The sequence below is a fragment of the Echiichthys vipera genome, assembly GCF_963691815.1.
Source record: "Echiichthys vipera genome assembly, chromosome: 5".
In the NCBI taxonomy this organism is placed as follows: Eukaryota; Metazoa; Chordata; class Actinopteri; order Perciformes; family Trachinidae; genus Echiichthys; species Echiichthys vipera.
Genome location: NC_139830.1, coordinates 20,308,360 through 20,323,937, shown reverse-complemented (window position 1 = coordinate 20,323,937; position 15,578 = coordinate 20,308,360). Strand labels below are relative to the sequence as shown.

General features: G+C 41.0%; 1 protein-coding gene and 1 long non-coding RNA gene across 4 annotated transcripts in view; one reads left to right on the top strand and one right to left on the bottom strand.

Moving 5' to 3' along the window:
- The first annotated feature begins 231 nt into the window (after positions 1-231).
- LOC310947760 overlaps positions 232-15,578 on the top strand; it is a 33,557-nt gene continuing 18,210 nt past the window's right edge. Inside the window, exon 1 of the long non-coding RNA XR_014593227.1 lies at positions 232-556. This is a non-coding gene — a long non-coding RNA (uncharacterized lncRNA). The remainder of the gene's footprint in view (positions 557-15,578) is intronic.
- Positions 2,952-15,578, bottom strand: part of ncam1b (neural cell adhesion molecule 1b) — a gene marked incomplete at its 3' end in the record, with an annotated part of 82,430 nt that continues 69,803 nt past the window's right edge. For 2 of the 3 annotated variants that reach the window (XM_083914679.1, XM_083914680.1), the window contains 5 exons: positions 12,938-13,062; positions 12,060-12,240; positions 9,632-9,830; positions 7,265-7,381; positions 2,952-3,072 (listed from right to left, as the gene is read on the bottom strand). In XM_083914679.1, coding sequence (XP_083770805.1) covers positions 2,952-3,072; positions 7,265-7,381; positions 9,632-9,830; positions 12,060-12,240; positions 12,938-13,062 — 743 coding nt within the window. Of the gene's footprint in view, positions 3,073-5,385; positions 6,481-7,264; positions 7,382-9,631; positions 9,831-12,059; positions 12,241-12,937; positions 13,063-15,578 lie in introns of all 3 variants that reach the window. The other variant, XM_083914678.1, reaches the window with a different exon arrangement.

Here is a 15,578-nt window from a genome sequence, read left to right as displayed (position 1 = left end):
TGCCTTTATCACGTTCTTTATATTGTTCCTTACATGTATGACATGTTCTGGCATGAGAATGTAATATCCTTCCTGCTTTTGTTTGTGTGAATGACCTAAATACTTCCACTGCTTGAAGAATACCTCAGATTCCAAGTAAACTATAAAAGAAATGACCTTCTATGGCTACAGCTTTTGTTTTGAACACATTGCGTGACGTTTTAATACAGCTCCTGTTGCACCACAATCCCGTCACTCCTCTCTTTACGGACGACGTACACCCTTTTACTTTGAAGGCCACGTCACTCGACTTCCTGTTTCATCACGGCTGCGTGCTGCCGACCTGACTGGCTTCACACCGTCACCGGGGCGACGTCACGGCTCTGAACGCTCGCCCTCTGCTCCTCGTCTCTCCATCAAGGCTGCAATCAGAGACATGTCCAGGGCATCTGAATTACTGACAGGTCAGGACCAGCGTGGTGTCCTGGAAGAAGAAGCAGAACCCGGTTAATGCAGAGTGGATTTAGAGATCAGACCAGTTGGTATTTCCCAGGACAGCGGGGGAAAATGACTTTAGGTAAGAGCGGACAGTCTGTGAGTGTGGAGGGTGGAACAGGACGCCCTGCCGGGTCAGTGCAGGCCGCTGTGGCCGTTGACACAGCTCCGTCTGTTTCGGGCTCATGTCTCATTAGAGGTACCGAGGGGAGGGGAGGGGGGGGGTGCCACAGCTGAAAATATCAAGCCCTCACTGCTGCATAGTATTTAGACATCCTAGCCTGGAAGTATTAACTTTACTCCCGCACAAACATGCATTATGTAACATGTGTTTATTTGCTCCCTCATCTATGTGAACAAATAGCCCGGGGTTTTTCCAGACCCAACATAACCTGTTTGCACTGTAACCTTTCTGTAAATAGTCCTGTGTCCATGACATGGCGAAAACAACAGAGCCAACAAAAAGGGATTTACTGCCATCTAGTGTTCAAAACAGGTAACTGAAACTAATGAGAAGATAGGCCAGGACAAAGTTAGATTCAGAAATCATTTTTTATTTTGTAAAGACTGTACAGAACAGATATTTTCTGAGTTTGACCCATTAAAACCAAAAAGGAGCGTCCAGTGACGAGGGAGCAAGGTGGTCAGGTAACAAGGTGAGTAAAGCTCGTCTTCTTCTTCTTTCTGTATTTCAGATCTGTGTTCACTTCTCTGTATATCTATTATCTAAAGCTTTTCTTCCTTAAAAAAAAACTAAACTAAACAGTTTGATCTCCTGTTTCAGCCGGGACCACCCTGCTTCCTGCCAGTGTTCATCCTGAACTCGTCAAACAGTCGCTCTGGAGTGAGTGGTTTTTGTACAAAAAGACACAAACTTAAAAAAAGAAAAGAAAATTCAAAGACCACATTACAGAACACTTGAATAACAACTGGGGGGAGAGAAATAAAAAACAATGTGTGGTAATGCCAGAACAAGTCCCAAAGGTAACACTCATTAAAATCAATATGAGAACTATTTCACCCAAACAAACAGGGGCACGTCTATCTGCCTTGTAGTTATACATTATAAAGTACTGACTGAATTCATGCCAAGGCTCAGAACACCTCCCTTCACTATAGCTGGCGATATATAGTGCTGTGACCAGAGACGGACAGTTTCATACACTACACGTGTTATAATGACCACATTAGTCCATTTATCATACTTTTCTTCTAGTAATACAATATATTAAATCAAAAGAATAGGCTAAATCTCTCACGACAAAGCTATGCAGATTATCATAGAAACTGATGACAAGACAATCTACTGACACACAGGCACAGTGCACAAGCTTGCAGGCAGGAAATGGAAAATAAATCTTTGTAGTTTTTAAATAGTAAAAAAATGCATACTATTTATTTTCTTTTTGCTTCAAAAGCACAGCTCAAAGTACGAAGCCAGACCTTTGATCTGCTTTAATGTGAGGAAGAAGCGCTTGCTATCGTAGTCGCCCCCAAAAAACAAATACATGGCCTAAATTTAGCTCAAGATCTTCAACCCTTGGCTGAGAATCAGCAGTTTGGCTGGCTGTTTGTGTTCAATGAGGTTGTTTTTTTTAATCAAATATTTTAACCAACACTGTGGCAAGGCAGTGATAGACTGAATTTATAACCACAACAAATATGGTTATAATCCGAACATTTAAGTCAGGCCTTTGTTGAATCAATGCCAGCGTATCTGTGAGAGATGAAACATCCCTGTTACAGAGTGTAACGGTACACCTTGTAAACAAAATTTTACAACCACTTGCAGGTCAGACATGCAGAACAAGCTATTTAATGAGACGAGCTCACAAATTAAGAGTCTGAGCTAAAAATAAAAATGCAACAGTTTTACATTTGAACATTAGAGGATGAAATTAAGAAAAATATGTTCTATATATAGTCAGTTTTTTTTTTTTTTTAACATTTTGTCATAATAATCCAATACTTGTTCGCAACTGCATTCAAACTAAAAGCACAGAACATAGAGTCTAATTTGATATATTAACCCAGCGATCACTGTAATAAGAGATTGTCCTTCATCGTTCTGACCGGTTAAATAAAATAACAATAAAAAAATAAAATAAATCTCTTATGATAAACTCCATGGGTGTATGAATGAAACCAGAAATGAAAACACAGTCAAAGTGCGCTCTAACCAATTGACAAGTGTGTGTGTGTGTGTGTGTGTGTGTGTGTGTGTGTGTGTGTGTGTGTGTGTGTGTGTGTGTGTGTGTGTGTGTGTGTGTGTGTGTGTGTGTGTGTGTGTGTGTGTGTGTGTGTGTGTGTGTGTGTGTGTGTGTGTGTGTGTGTGTGTGTGTGTGTGTGTGTGTGTGTGTGTTTGTTTGTGTTGAATATGCAGATAAGGGCACTGGAAATCAAAACTCCTGCAGTGTTTCTCGCTCGTTGCTGCTGCAAAATGTTTTGGACCGGGCTGGGATTTCCCCCCCGGCCCATCATGCTTTGCTCTCGGTGGTATTTGTGTGTATGACACTGTTGTGTTCTGCAGTGATCTCCGTCAGGTCGTTCGATAAGTCTGCCTCCTCCGGTTTCCCTTTCTCCTCAGAAAAAATCTTCCTGCAATGGAGAAAAGGGAGGAAGTGCAAAATAAAAACATCTGGTCATCTCTGGGTAGAAAACAACAACAACATGTCAGCAAACAGACACTTTAGTTGAACACAATTTTAACCATTTATTCTTAATGACACCTTCACCCAAATATGTAAGAAGACACTGTTTGCATTGAGAGGTCTTCTTACATATTTCTTCACCACCTTGACAACAGTCAGATAAAATTACAAAAACAGATAATGACATAACCGTATAATTTATCTGGTATCAACTAGCCTTCCTCATCTAACACAGTGTTTAGCAAATATTGTCTGTTTTACTTCAAAGAGAATATGATGGCAGAGTAAATAAGCCCTGGGCATCTTAAAGCATTACAGCCTTATATCTGGATCCTGCCTGCAGCTCCTCTCCTCTCATCTGAGCAGGAAAACACCGTCTAGCCTCGGTTTTCTTTTGTAGAGTTGGTGAGGATTTAGGCAACACTCAGAGGCATACACTTGTTTCTGAGACACAACAGTCATTGAAGTAAAGCCCCTTTCAGATATGGCATGTGTGACATTTCTGGCTTCATCTATCTATCTATGTTTAATGATACTGTTCAATCATACAGACATACACAGGAGTTTGTTACGGCTTAATTCAGACAGGACGGCACCGTTATGGAAGAGGCCACAGTGCTTGTGCGATGTTGCCATCTGGTGCACGAGAGGGAGTAGTGGCACCGCTGAGTTGGAAGGAAGGAATTGAGTGTCTATTGTTCACAGGCTGCATCAGTGATGGACACATTTTCTTATAAGAGACTTAATTAATGTTCGTTGTGAAAAGAAGGATGGCCCAGTAAATGTTCTCAATTTCATCATTTATTAGAGAATTCTCCTGTATATTTTCCAGTGTCCAACATGCCTGATCATTTTTGTTCTTAGAAAGTTTTAAAACATCTACTTTGCCACAAAATCCCATTTTTTAGAGATTGAGGTGACGAATCTCTAGCTTTGTGAGACCATTGTAATCTTGTGAGCTCCATTGTATTTTATTCGCAGATCAGTCTGGTATCGTGTGACGGAGAAAATTTGGAGCCGTCCAATCAGCGTTGGTTTTGAGGCGGATTTAAGTGTGATGGAACGAGAAGTGACTGTTCAGAGCAAACAACATGGCAGCTTCCACGGATGGGATGAGCGCAGCTATCGAGAAAGCCGTTCGCTAACGTTTTTTTCCTCTTGGATCCTTCTGTTGGAATATGGATCGGGCACCTTGTGTCTCTAAATTCGCATTACACAAACGGCAAATATCCTTTACCGACATGTTGTTTACTTTCTAAGCATTACCCTGGTGCTGCTAGCAAGCCTGTATGTCGGTGATAGACAGATGGTTTATCCAATCAACAACCAGTATTTTCGCCCCTTCCCAAAAGATCTCCAAACGAGAGTTCCCAGATGGATATGCTGAAAAAATGAGAATCATGTGAATCAATCCATCTATTAAACTAATATTTTGTATATAAGGGAGGGTAATTAATTGATACACTTGTCAATTTTACAAAAATGGATCGAGACGTGCATTTCATTTAACTGTGTATTTAACTGTGCTGCTGCAGCCGCTATGTCAAGGCCGGGTCACACTCAAAGGTGGAGTGAAAAGCTGGCCGTCAGAGAGGGGAGCGAGACGGGATAATCGTATAAATTTGTGGATAACAGTGCACTCTTTCAGAATGTCTCTGCTGGAATGTATTTATAGCGATGCAGGTGTTTGTAAAGATAAAAGGTGACGGATATATTTGTGTAAAAAATGAAAGAGCCCTTGAGAGAGAAAAGTTCAAACTGCTTACTTTCTCCACTCCGCCCGTCAGGTTGTCAGCTTTCATTAATTCGCAGAAAAAATCAGGGGGTTTCCGAAGCCGTTCATCAGAGGTGGCTGTCAGATTGTTGAATCTTTAATCTGACAGCCTTTAATTCAGACATTTTACAGAAATGTTATCGGGCTAGTTACACTGTCACTGTGACATTTACATGAGTCCGACATGTAAAATAATAAGGTGCATGTCTGAAAGGGGCTTAACTATTCTTGTGGTAAATGTTGCAAAATTGGAGAGCCCACAGTGGAGAACTGTACACACACAAGCGTAAAGAACAGAACCATCATATCACTCGTCTATCACAATCCACATGACCTTAATTAACCCAATGTCATTACCACAGTTTACCATTACAATATTTCATATTGTGTGGTCAATGGCAAGATGCGGTGGTGAATGAATGGGCATACAAATTACACGCACACACTCACACAAACACATAGATAAACCTCTAGAGGGAGCCGTACTCATCGTTGACAGGAGGAGCAGTCTTGGCCAGAGTCTCTGAAGCCTCCAGAACTGGGCCTGAGTGGGGGACGTCTGCTCCTTCTCCATTGGGCAGAGAGGGGGCAGAGGGCGGGCTCTCTAAGCTAATAAGGTCTGCGGGCGGCTGGAAAGGTCTTTCTGTCCCGTTTGTCAGCTCTAACTCTAAGCTCGCACCTTTGGGCCCCACGTTAGAGGTTACCAAGTCGTACGTGTCTGACGGCGATGTGAGGAGATCATTTGAAACCAGCGCCTCGACACTGGGGGGGGCAGGAGTTGAAGAGATGAGAGTAACAGGTAAAGGAGAGAGGACGTCTGTAACTAGAGGAGCAGGTTCTTCAGCATCCAGTTCTTTAAGAGCACCGTGGATCACTAAAGGAGTGCTAGTTGCAGCATCTTTGTCAGTGTTACGGTCATCAGGTTTATTGTTAGTGTTGAAGGCATTAAAGCTAAACCCACTAGGGTCTTGGGCAGTTGTATTTGGATCAAGTTCTGGCTTTGGATGGGCAGCAGTTGCTACGGTGGCGGCAGTTTGAGCAGGCATCTCGGTGTCTAAGGCTACGGTGTGTGGCTGTATGGGAATCTTTTTGACTGGTGGCCTCGGAGCAGGTTTCTTGGTTTCGAAAGTGGGAGAAGACGCAGCCAGTGGAGATACGGGCGGGCTACCTTTAGTGTTCAGGGCAGCAAGTTTAGGAGAGTGTCTACGTTTTGGTGGTATTGGTGTCCCAGCTTTTTGAGCTTTAGTCTGTGTAGGGGTAGAAGGAGGAGTGGTTATTTTCTCCTGTCCTTCTGGGGTGTTACTTCCTCTTTGTTCTACTAGCGGGGCCATTTTAGCTTCGACAGCGGAGGTGCAGATGAGGGGGGTGGACGGGGCCGTGTTCGACTCTGGAGTCGGGGCCGGGGCTAGGACAGGGGTGGGTGAGGGGTCGTTGGGCAGGGTGGACAGGCTACAAGTGAGGGTAGTGGTCTCGCTAGAGGGGCTGTCCTGAGCGGGGTCAATTGTTGCAGTGGCTGTGTCAGAGTTGGTGGCTACGGAGGAGAGGGTGTCCAGTGCCAGAGCAGCAGTGTTAGCCGCCAGCCTGAGAGAGCAGGGAGAGAACAGAGACACACAGACTAGACACCAGGGTGACTGTGACAGAGGAAGGGTGGCTCGGACGAGAGCATGCAGAGGGATTAGTTGGCTTTAGAAATTCACACAAACATAGACAAAGCAACTTAAAAACAGCAACTATTAAGCCTAGTGAGAAAATGCAACAAAGAAAACGAAGGCGTCATGCTGTGAGTGGACATCAAAGGATACATCCCATACACACACCAACATGGAGTACACTGACTAGGAAAACTAATGTACTAAAAAAAGCACCAGTTGTCCTGCTGAAAACTACAGTACCACGCAGAACCACCTATAAGGGTTAAACAGTACCAGTGACCATCTCATACTGAATCATCTCATTTTTCCAGACTGCTGATAATGAGGGATGGCTTGCTGAGGCTGTCAAATGGCTTCATGTGAGTTGACCACACTCGAGAGGACAAAAAAGCCTTTCCGTGTCTTTAACTGGTATTGCTTCAACCTTGATACAATGACACAGAAAATCTCCAAAGGCTGGAGAAGAAACACAAAGTGCAGTAATCCCTCTGAAAGGGAATTAAAAACTGAAAAGCAACACAGTTCAGTGGACTCCACCCAAGAATGACTTGAACTTTTGGTTTTTGGTTTTTAAAAAAAAGGTTCAAATTGTGTCCTCTTGAATAAGATGCTTATTATTCTTTGAAGTGGAGTGCAATGTACAACAGCTAAAAAGACTTGAGCGGTAAAAAAAAAAAGAAAAGCTGTGTGCTGTACATCCAGCTTTTACTCACTCTGGCTCTGTGAGAGGTGTGGTTTCATTGGGTTCTGTCGGTCCTGCTGCGTTATGATTGGCCGTGCACTCGTCCTCTGTTCTGACCTCCACTATTGGCTCTTTGGACTCATCTTTCCTGCAGGAGAGAGACAAATATCTTGTTAAAATAGCAACAGTTATCATGTCTGCCACAGTGAGAAAGGGTGATACAAGAGCAGTAGACAGCAGAGATGTGGTGTTGAGTCATTGTGATTTGGACTCTTTATTTAATATTAGATATTACATATAAAATACTGAAAATGTTTGACAGTCTGTGTAACATTACCTGGTGTCTGTGAGGGCTGGTGTTCGCTATCATAAGAATAAAATGTTGGCATTTTGATTGAGAAGAAATTAAGGGATACAGTAAATAAGCTTTTATAAAGTAATTTTTGTGTTTTGTTTGCTTACATGTATTTCACTGAATATCAATAATCTTAACATAAATTAAATGCATTATCATACTTTATTAAACGGGTAACATACATTTCATCATTAAATAGATACTAATACCATGTCCTTTCTTGACTTTTAGCCAGGGTGGGCAGTTTATTCCTCATGATGTTGGGAAAAAATAACCCACAACAATCTCTCATCATATTGTAATTCAAGTGTTCTGAGAGAAAACTGGACTTCTGCACCTCCTCCTGGTTCTGTTTTCAAGCTTGAGAAAATCTAGCCCGTAACAGGAAACTTTGGATAATCACAGGTCATTTCAGAGAGATTTCCTATTGACTCAGGGCAGAGAGGAGAGGGAGAGCTGCAGGAAAAGAACTCACTCTGCTGCAAATTCTGGTGTTTTTTTTTGTCTTTTACCCACTGCAGCTTTAGCTGAGGACTCGACTTGGCTTGTCTGAGAAAAAATGACTTGGGACTTGCTTGAGGCTTGCGCAAAAGTACTTTAGTCACGTGTAGTAGACAGTAATTATATGAACACAGACTGTAAGTGGATTATCTTTTCAACTCAGTCACAGTCTGAATATCACAGTCGGCTAACCCTTGTGGCTGTATGTAGTTCAAATCGAAGCAACTTTCCAGTGAAATTGATTTAAAAACGGCCCTAATGTGCACGTGAGAGTATTTGTTCAATGCTTCACTTAAACCAAGCACCCCTGATATTTTCACTGAAGGAGGAATCCACTCTAAAAACTTCATCTCATTTATGGGCATGTTTTATTGATTTGTGTATTTTTCTGATGGATACTGAGCGAGCAGACCATAATGTACTGCAGTCACAGGGTGCTGATTTTGCTCAAGAGGCACAACAGTTTTTCTTTAATGGAAAGCCCTTTCGCAGTTGTCTCTTTCTTTATCAGCCTAAACATAAAACCTCGAGCTAAGATTCTTAATCATGTTCGATGTCAGCCCTTAAAGGCCTTCTTGAGAACGTAGGAAGTCACTGATTAAAGAAGTAAAGTTGATGAGGTGGACAAAATGTAAACAACAAAAAGATAAAGAACAACTTGACCAAAAAAAAAACTAAATAAAATGCCTGGAATACATTTAACATCACAGATGGATCACATAAAATGGTTCAAAGAGCATCACACAGGCTTTTGTTTTCTTTTTAATGTCAATTGATTTTGTCTTTCAAAAGCTTCTTTGTTTATTTATTCTTGAAATGGACATATTTTGGCCACTTGGAGGCAAAGCAACAAGCTGTAAACACAACACTGACATATTGTTATGGCTAATTTAATTGCATCCCATTAAAATGTTGCTGCTGATAACATTATCTTCTGTTCACAAGTTATTCTGTGTGCATTTACACCTTGCATCAGGAGAGCCAGATCACATGTTAATGTCAGGTGTAGTCTGGCTTGTCGGATGTACAGTGCACGGACCTGACATCCAGCGTGTGATGTCAGTCATTCTCCTCCCCTTCCACTATCATCCAGAGAGCTACTGATGACGCTTGTGATCAGTTTAAATACATAAACTGATCCCATTATATACCAGAATGTTCATTTGTGCACAAAGACCATACTGCCAGGTGTAAACAGAGTACAATATATGTATATAATATACATATAGCGCTCAGTGTGTTTATCAGAGCTTGTTTGCTGAAAACAGATGCCTGTTACGACTGGAAACGATGCTGATGTAAGCAGTAAGACTGAAACAAAACCGCAAAGTTACCGGCCGTATAAACAAAACAGTCATTAGAAAGATGCTTAAGAGGCTCTGTAGAGGGGAACTGCAGAGTCGGGTAATATTTCTGTTTGTATATGTGGTATGTATGTGAAAAAAACATTGGGTCCCTCAGTGTAACTGAACCTAAATGTCTATTAGGGTAACGCTGCCTGCTTAACAGATTGCGGCTGTTGTTGTTGTCACTGGTACTCACATGAAGGCTGCCTTGCCCTCCTCCAAGTTGTGCCCTTTGGTCCCTGTGCCTGATTTACCACAGAGGCACATGATGAGCCCACATTTGTTGACAAAGTAACAGGTGACATCCACAGCTAGCAGCAGGAGTACAAATGCAACAACAAGAATCCCTGCCCAGAGCATGATTCCCATGGAGAGCGCCGCCTCATCACCCAAATCTGCCAGACAAGAGACAAGAGAGGGAGAGAGCTGAACAACTGTAGCATGACACAGTTTTAAAGAAACAGCCAGGAACAACTGAATGAAAGTGCAACTATGCTACTGTAACCACAAACAAGAAACAACTCACCTGCTATGAGCACTGATACGTTCTAGTTGTCTTGGCATGAGTTTAGATGCAGTGTGATGTTTGTGTAGACTGTGCATCCTGGCGCGTGTTCAATTATTGATATAAAACTTGCAGTGTGTTGAGAAATTTAAATGCAAACTTCTGTCGTTTAAAACACATCAAATATAAATATATATTTAACCCATTTATTTGGTATTAGAAAGAAGAACAGTTAACCAGAAATGCAGCATATTTTATGGACAAAATGAAAGTGAGGCATCTCCAAATACCACAAAAAGGCTATGATGCATCTTGTCTTTGTTTAAAGTCAACTCTCTAAAATATCCTCTTTTTATAGATTAATTTAACTATTTAGATACCAATTATTAATGAAGATGCAGCTGAGTAAAGCACCCTCCAATATAAATGTATAAAAACAGGTATTTTTGAATTATACTTGATATGCATTACATGAACGATGAATATCTGGACATTTGTCTTAGTAAACAGCACAAAAATAACAGTTTTCTTGTGATAATTCTGTATACAGCTTGTCAAAAAGTTTCAATAGTATTATTACAATAGTTTTCAATTAGGTGTTTCTGCCTTGATGTAAACATTAATATTACAAACCTTTATAGTACAATTGTGTGAGCAATTAAAGAATATAGTACAGTGTTTATGTAAACAGACAGGCCCAGCACTCAACCTTCATTCTGTTCTTAGTGCTATCTATTAAAATAATAACCTAATTTCAATTCTACTATTGTTCATGACTGTAAACTGGCAGTCCTCTCTGTTGTCTAGTGCTGTAGACTAGTAGTGCTAATGATGAGCAGAGGGCATCTGTGGGAGGCGGAGGATGTCCACTGCCTTTGGTTCAGCACATCTGTCTGGTCTGTTCTGAAGCTACACAGCACCCTTTTCTCACCCATAACAGAGACACGTCTGTCATGAAAGAAAGTCTGTTTTAAGGAGTGAAAGCGCCCAGAGAGACAGCCAGGCCAGAGAAAGGCGAGCTCTCCTCGACATTTATGGAGTGAATTCCCCACGAAAACTATGAGAGCAGGTGTACAGTGATGAGGGACAAGATGAGTGATGCCAAAGTGCATGTCACAGATGAACAGCCCTGATTGGCTGAGGAGGGGGCGGCAGAACCCCAACCACACCAAAATGCACACAGGGCGAGACGAAAATGTTCACGTGGTCCACCACACCAATGTCCAGAACCAGGCAAGAGAGCAGGAACATTGAGAGGGGATAAAAGACAGAAAGGGAAAGAGAATAAAGGAGAGGCAGGAGGAGGAGGGGGAGGGATATGAAGGGAAACAAAGAGGAAAAAAGAGAAGGGTGGGGAAAACAGGAAGAGAGAACGTGAAAATGAGTCCAAACCAAAAGTGAAAAAAAGAAACTGATTTCTCGTATCGTGGGAAGGAAAAAATACAGCAAACCCATCAAAGCAAAAGCACAGCACAAAGGGGGAAACTACACCGTGTGGACTAGATGGTGACTCAGTGGGAAATGCTTTAGATTGGAAAATGAATTAGAAAAGAAGTGAGAGGAAGACATAATGGTCTGTGGCGATGTTTCAGTAAAGCACTCTGCTGTGTCTAGCACTTAAAGTAAATCTGACAAGCGCTGTGTTTTTTTTTGCATGGTTGGTAAAAAACCTTCAGCTGCAGTTAAGACCTAAAGGTACAAGTTAATCAGTGGTTATCAGGGGTCAGTTTAAAGGCATCTTCCACACAGGGATAAACTATCCACCCTTGCTGCTATTTTAGGAGTAAACAAAGGTAAAGGAAAACTACAATACTTCAGAGGAAATCGTTTCATCCTCTGTGGAAAGAGCCTGTCCCAGTTCTGAGAGTGCAAACTCAAGCTCATTTAGCAAGGGCTGTCAAAACTTTAAAGTGAACAAATTCAACCGTAAAATCATTTCTGGCTCACCGCCGTCCAGGAAATATATTTTTTTCTGTAGATTTATTTAGTTGTCATTTACCTTTCAGAGCTAGAGAGATAAAAATGAAGCTTGACACCCTGGTTTTGAGCTTTGAGTTTGGCTCCACAGTTTTCTGGTTGTTTAGTTCCAGTTTAGTGTGAGGGACCTGAGGGAGGGTACCTGTGATGGCCTCTGGCTCTGTGGTCGTCCTGAAGGAAATGGTAGCTGGCTGGGACTTGCCCTTCTGATTCTCTGCCACCACACAGACATTGTACTCAGTGTCCCACTCCAGCCCGCTGAGAACCACGTAGTCGCTGCTGCTGGGCAGTCGGATTTCTGGTTTCCACTCGGACACCTGGATCTAAAAAGTGTACGATTTAAGAGCTGCAACTTACAACTATTTAGGTTTTCAATGAATTTACAGTTCACCTTCTTGACAAATTCATTAATCATTTGGTCTGAATATAAGACATGTCCAACATTTGTGACGTTTCCAAATTCACAGAATTGCTGTTATTTTCCAGTTTACTATGATCTGTATTCTCACATTCTCACAACAAAATGTTAGCCATTTTTGCTTGAAAACTATTTTGATTAATGGATTATTGTTATAGTTTCAGATTCGTTTTCTGTCAGTCCACTAACTGATTAATGATAAACTTAATCCTTTCAGCTTTACATGCATTACAATGAAGGCTTATACAAGGCAAGAACAATTTGTACCTTTTAAATAATGTTTCTTTAGGATATTAGAACTATGGAGGTTCATAAAAATTCATTAGGGCTGCAATTTACGTCTCGCTTTTCATTGATGATTAATCTGCCATTAATCTCAACCTCTTTTTTCAACCGATAAAAAAAAAGTGAAAGTTTCCCAGAAAACCCAAACATATTCATTTTACTATCATAAAAGACTAACGAAAAGCAAATATTCATATATTAGAGGCTAAAACCAAAGAATTGTTGGCATTTAAAAAAAAATGCTTAAATTATAATTTGATTATCAGAGTAGTTGCTTCAGTAGACAGACTGATCTTAGGTGTAATCGTCATACTTACTGGTTTATAGCGAACAAGATAATGAAATATGGGCAAGCCACCGTCGTCCTGCTTGATCCAGCTGACTTTAAGGGAGTTGCCTTTGGGTTGAAGTGCCCCTTCGACTTTAGGAGGATCGGGATTCCCTACAGGCACACAGTAGCAAGATAGAGGTTACTTAAAGGTTTAGAGAACTTCGGGGTTATTTTATCCGGAGAAGATTCTGTCAATCCACCAGTACCTTTGAAAGTGTGGAGCAAAGAAAACGAAAACCTTGATTAGAAATGAAAGTCAAAATGTTGAAACTGGCCCCTTTGTTGTTGTCCTTTTAAATCACTTGCCCTTCCTTCATTGCTCGCCTCAGGATGGTTATGTCTCAAATCAGACTAATTACCAAATGACACACAGCCTCATGCTTATCTGATTCAGTCCCAGTTGCTGACTGACATTCAGCCAGTGTCATACAAGGCTTCAGGAGAAAGGGTTATTAATGAAATGCTTATGTAACATTTGCATGTCTGATTATAATAAATGGGTTTTACCTGTAAAGATGTTTTTGCTTAACATGTAACCACAGCAATTAAGTCAAATAGAAATGTATCAGATGACAACTGATTCATTTATCTAATTGCTAGTTCATCTTATCCATCACAGACAAAGTGACTGTGCTTCTTTGGGCTGTGGAGTTCCTCAGGGCCATCCCATCCTGGGACCGCTCTTATTCTCCCTTTAGGACACACTATCGTTATTGTTGTTAGTGTTTGTCTCTTATCATTGCTACATTGATGATGTCCATCTTTACGTATCAGTGAGACCTGGGACGCTTTCTTGTTTTAATATTTCGCTACTCTTGTTTGAATGAGATCCTGGATGTCTCCTAGTTATCTGCAGTTAAATTAATTAAAAGTTAGTTTCCTACGGAATCCCTGAAAAAGCAAGGTGAAATAAAAAATAATCAGGGCATTGTTGACCAAAACCAAAGTTTATGAGATAAACTTTGAGGCTTAATTAGGCTGTTTTGGGGGCGAGAATGCCGTGCTGAGCATGGCTGTTTCACATTAGGTCTTTGTTTTTTAACTGTAGCAGACTGCCATTGTTTTCAGGTGATTTAGGAAGAGTAACACAAGATCTACAGAACCAGTCGAAAGTTTGGACACACGTTTTGCATTCACTTTCGACTGGTATGTCTGCGAACATAAAATTATGCATTGAGCTGGGAAATGGCTGTGAGCAGCTCACTTAATTGTTAAGGTTAAATTGCACTTATAGGCAATACTGTAACATTAGTTGTCAAGTCAGATGTCTTTGTGTGTGGCGCGGATATGCCTTCATGATGTGTGATCGCATATACAGTTTACTGATCACACATCATGGACGATGTCCGCACTACACGCACACACGCGCGCGCAAACACACAAACACACACAAACGCACACACACACACACACACACACACACACATACACACACACACACACACACACACACACACACACACACACAATCACACTCACACTGTGTGTAATTTCCCAGCTTGGGATCAATAAAGTATATCTATCTATCTATCTGCAGTGAAACTAAACCTTAACAATTATCGCGGGTAGGGAAGTGAGGCCTCAAAGCCAGTTCCCAGCTCTGTGTGTAATATCATGCGCGCAGACATACATGGATCTCCTGTTTATCTTTTTAAATCACCGGAAAACTACAGCTGTCTGCTTTTGATATTGAAAATATGGTGCATTTAGCTGAACTTTGACTTCCCTTTGTATTGTGTGTCAGGCACTTCATTAAGGTTGGCTTTTTTTGCCCTCAAAACAGCCTAATTAAGCCTCAAAGATTATCTTGTACGTACGAGTTACTATTTCCTACATAGGAGATACAATTTTTTTCACCTTGCCTTTCAGGGCTTCCATAGTATCCATAAACTTAGAGGTTATTTTTAAACTTCTCATGTGAAAACTGAGAAACATCTTTATTCAGGTATTCGGTCCTGTTATATTTTAATTAAGAAACGCTGCAAAGTAAGCAAACTCCTCTTTCCAACAGCTTGGAGACATCATTTACTGTTTGGTCTCCTCGCATCTTGACTATTGTAATGCACCTTATTCTTGTTTAGCCAAGAAGCTGTAGCACGTCCACCATTAGTTTCTATTTATGCTGCATTATTCCTAAATACCGGAGGAAACCAGTGCTGAAATCAAAATTATTCCAATTACTTGCAAAGTGTTTCACAAAGTGGCTCCCTTTGGCTCAGATCAGCATACTTTGAGTGTTTCCATACCTATTTAGTCTTAAAAGCATTTGATACTTCCTTGTCCTGATTTCGACAATTTATTGTACACACATAACTTGTTGTGCAATACCATTCTATTAGTTATTATGCTGTTTCTATCTTCTTATCTTGTTCTATATTGCTGCTGGTCACTGGAAGTTACCAAATGTAATTTTGTTGTAAGCTAGTACACACTTTTATGTCTTATTTGTTCTTATGCTTTAGCAATCTTTGGTTGTCTTCTCTGTTGTTTTTTTTGTAACTGTAAAGAACCTTGTAACCTTGGTGTAGAAAGTGCTGCATAAATAAACTATAGTCACTTAGAGACAACAGGAAAGGGGTGTATAATGGTTAGTGTTCATACTCATCACTCATAACATTGTTTACTTC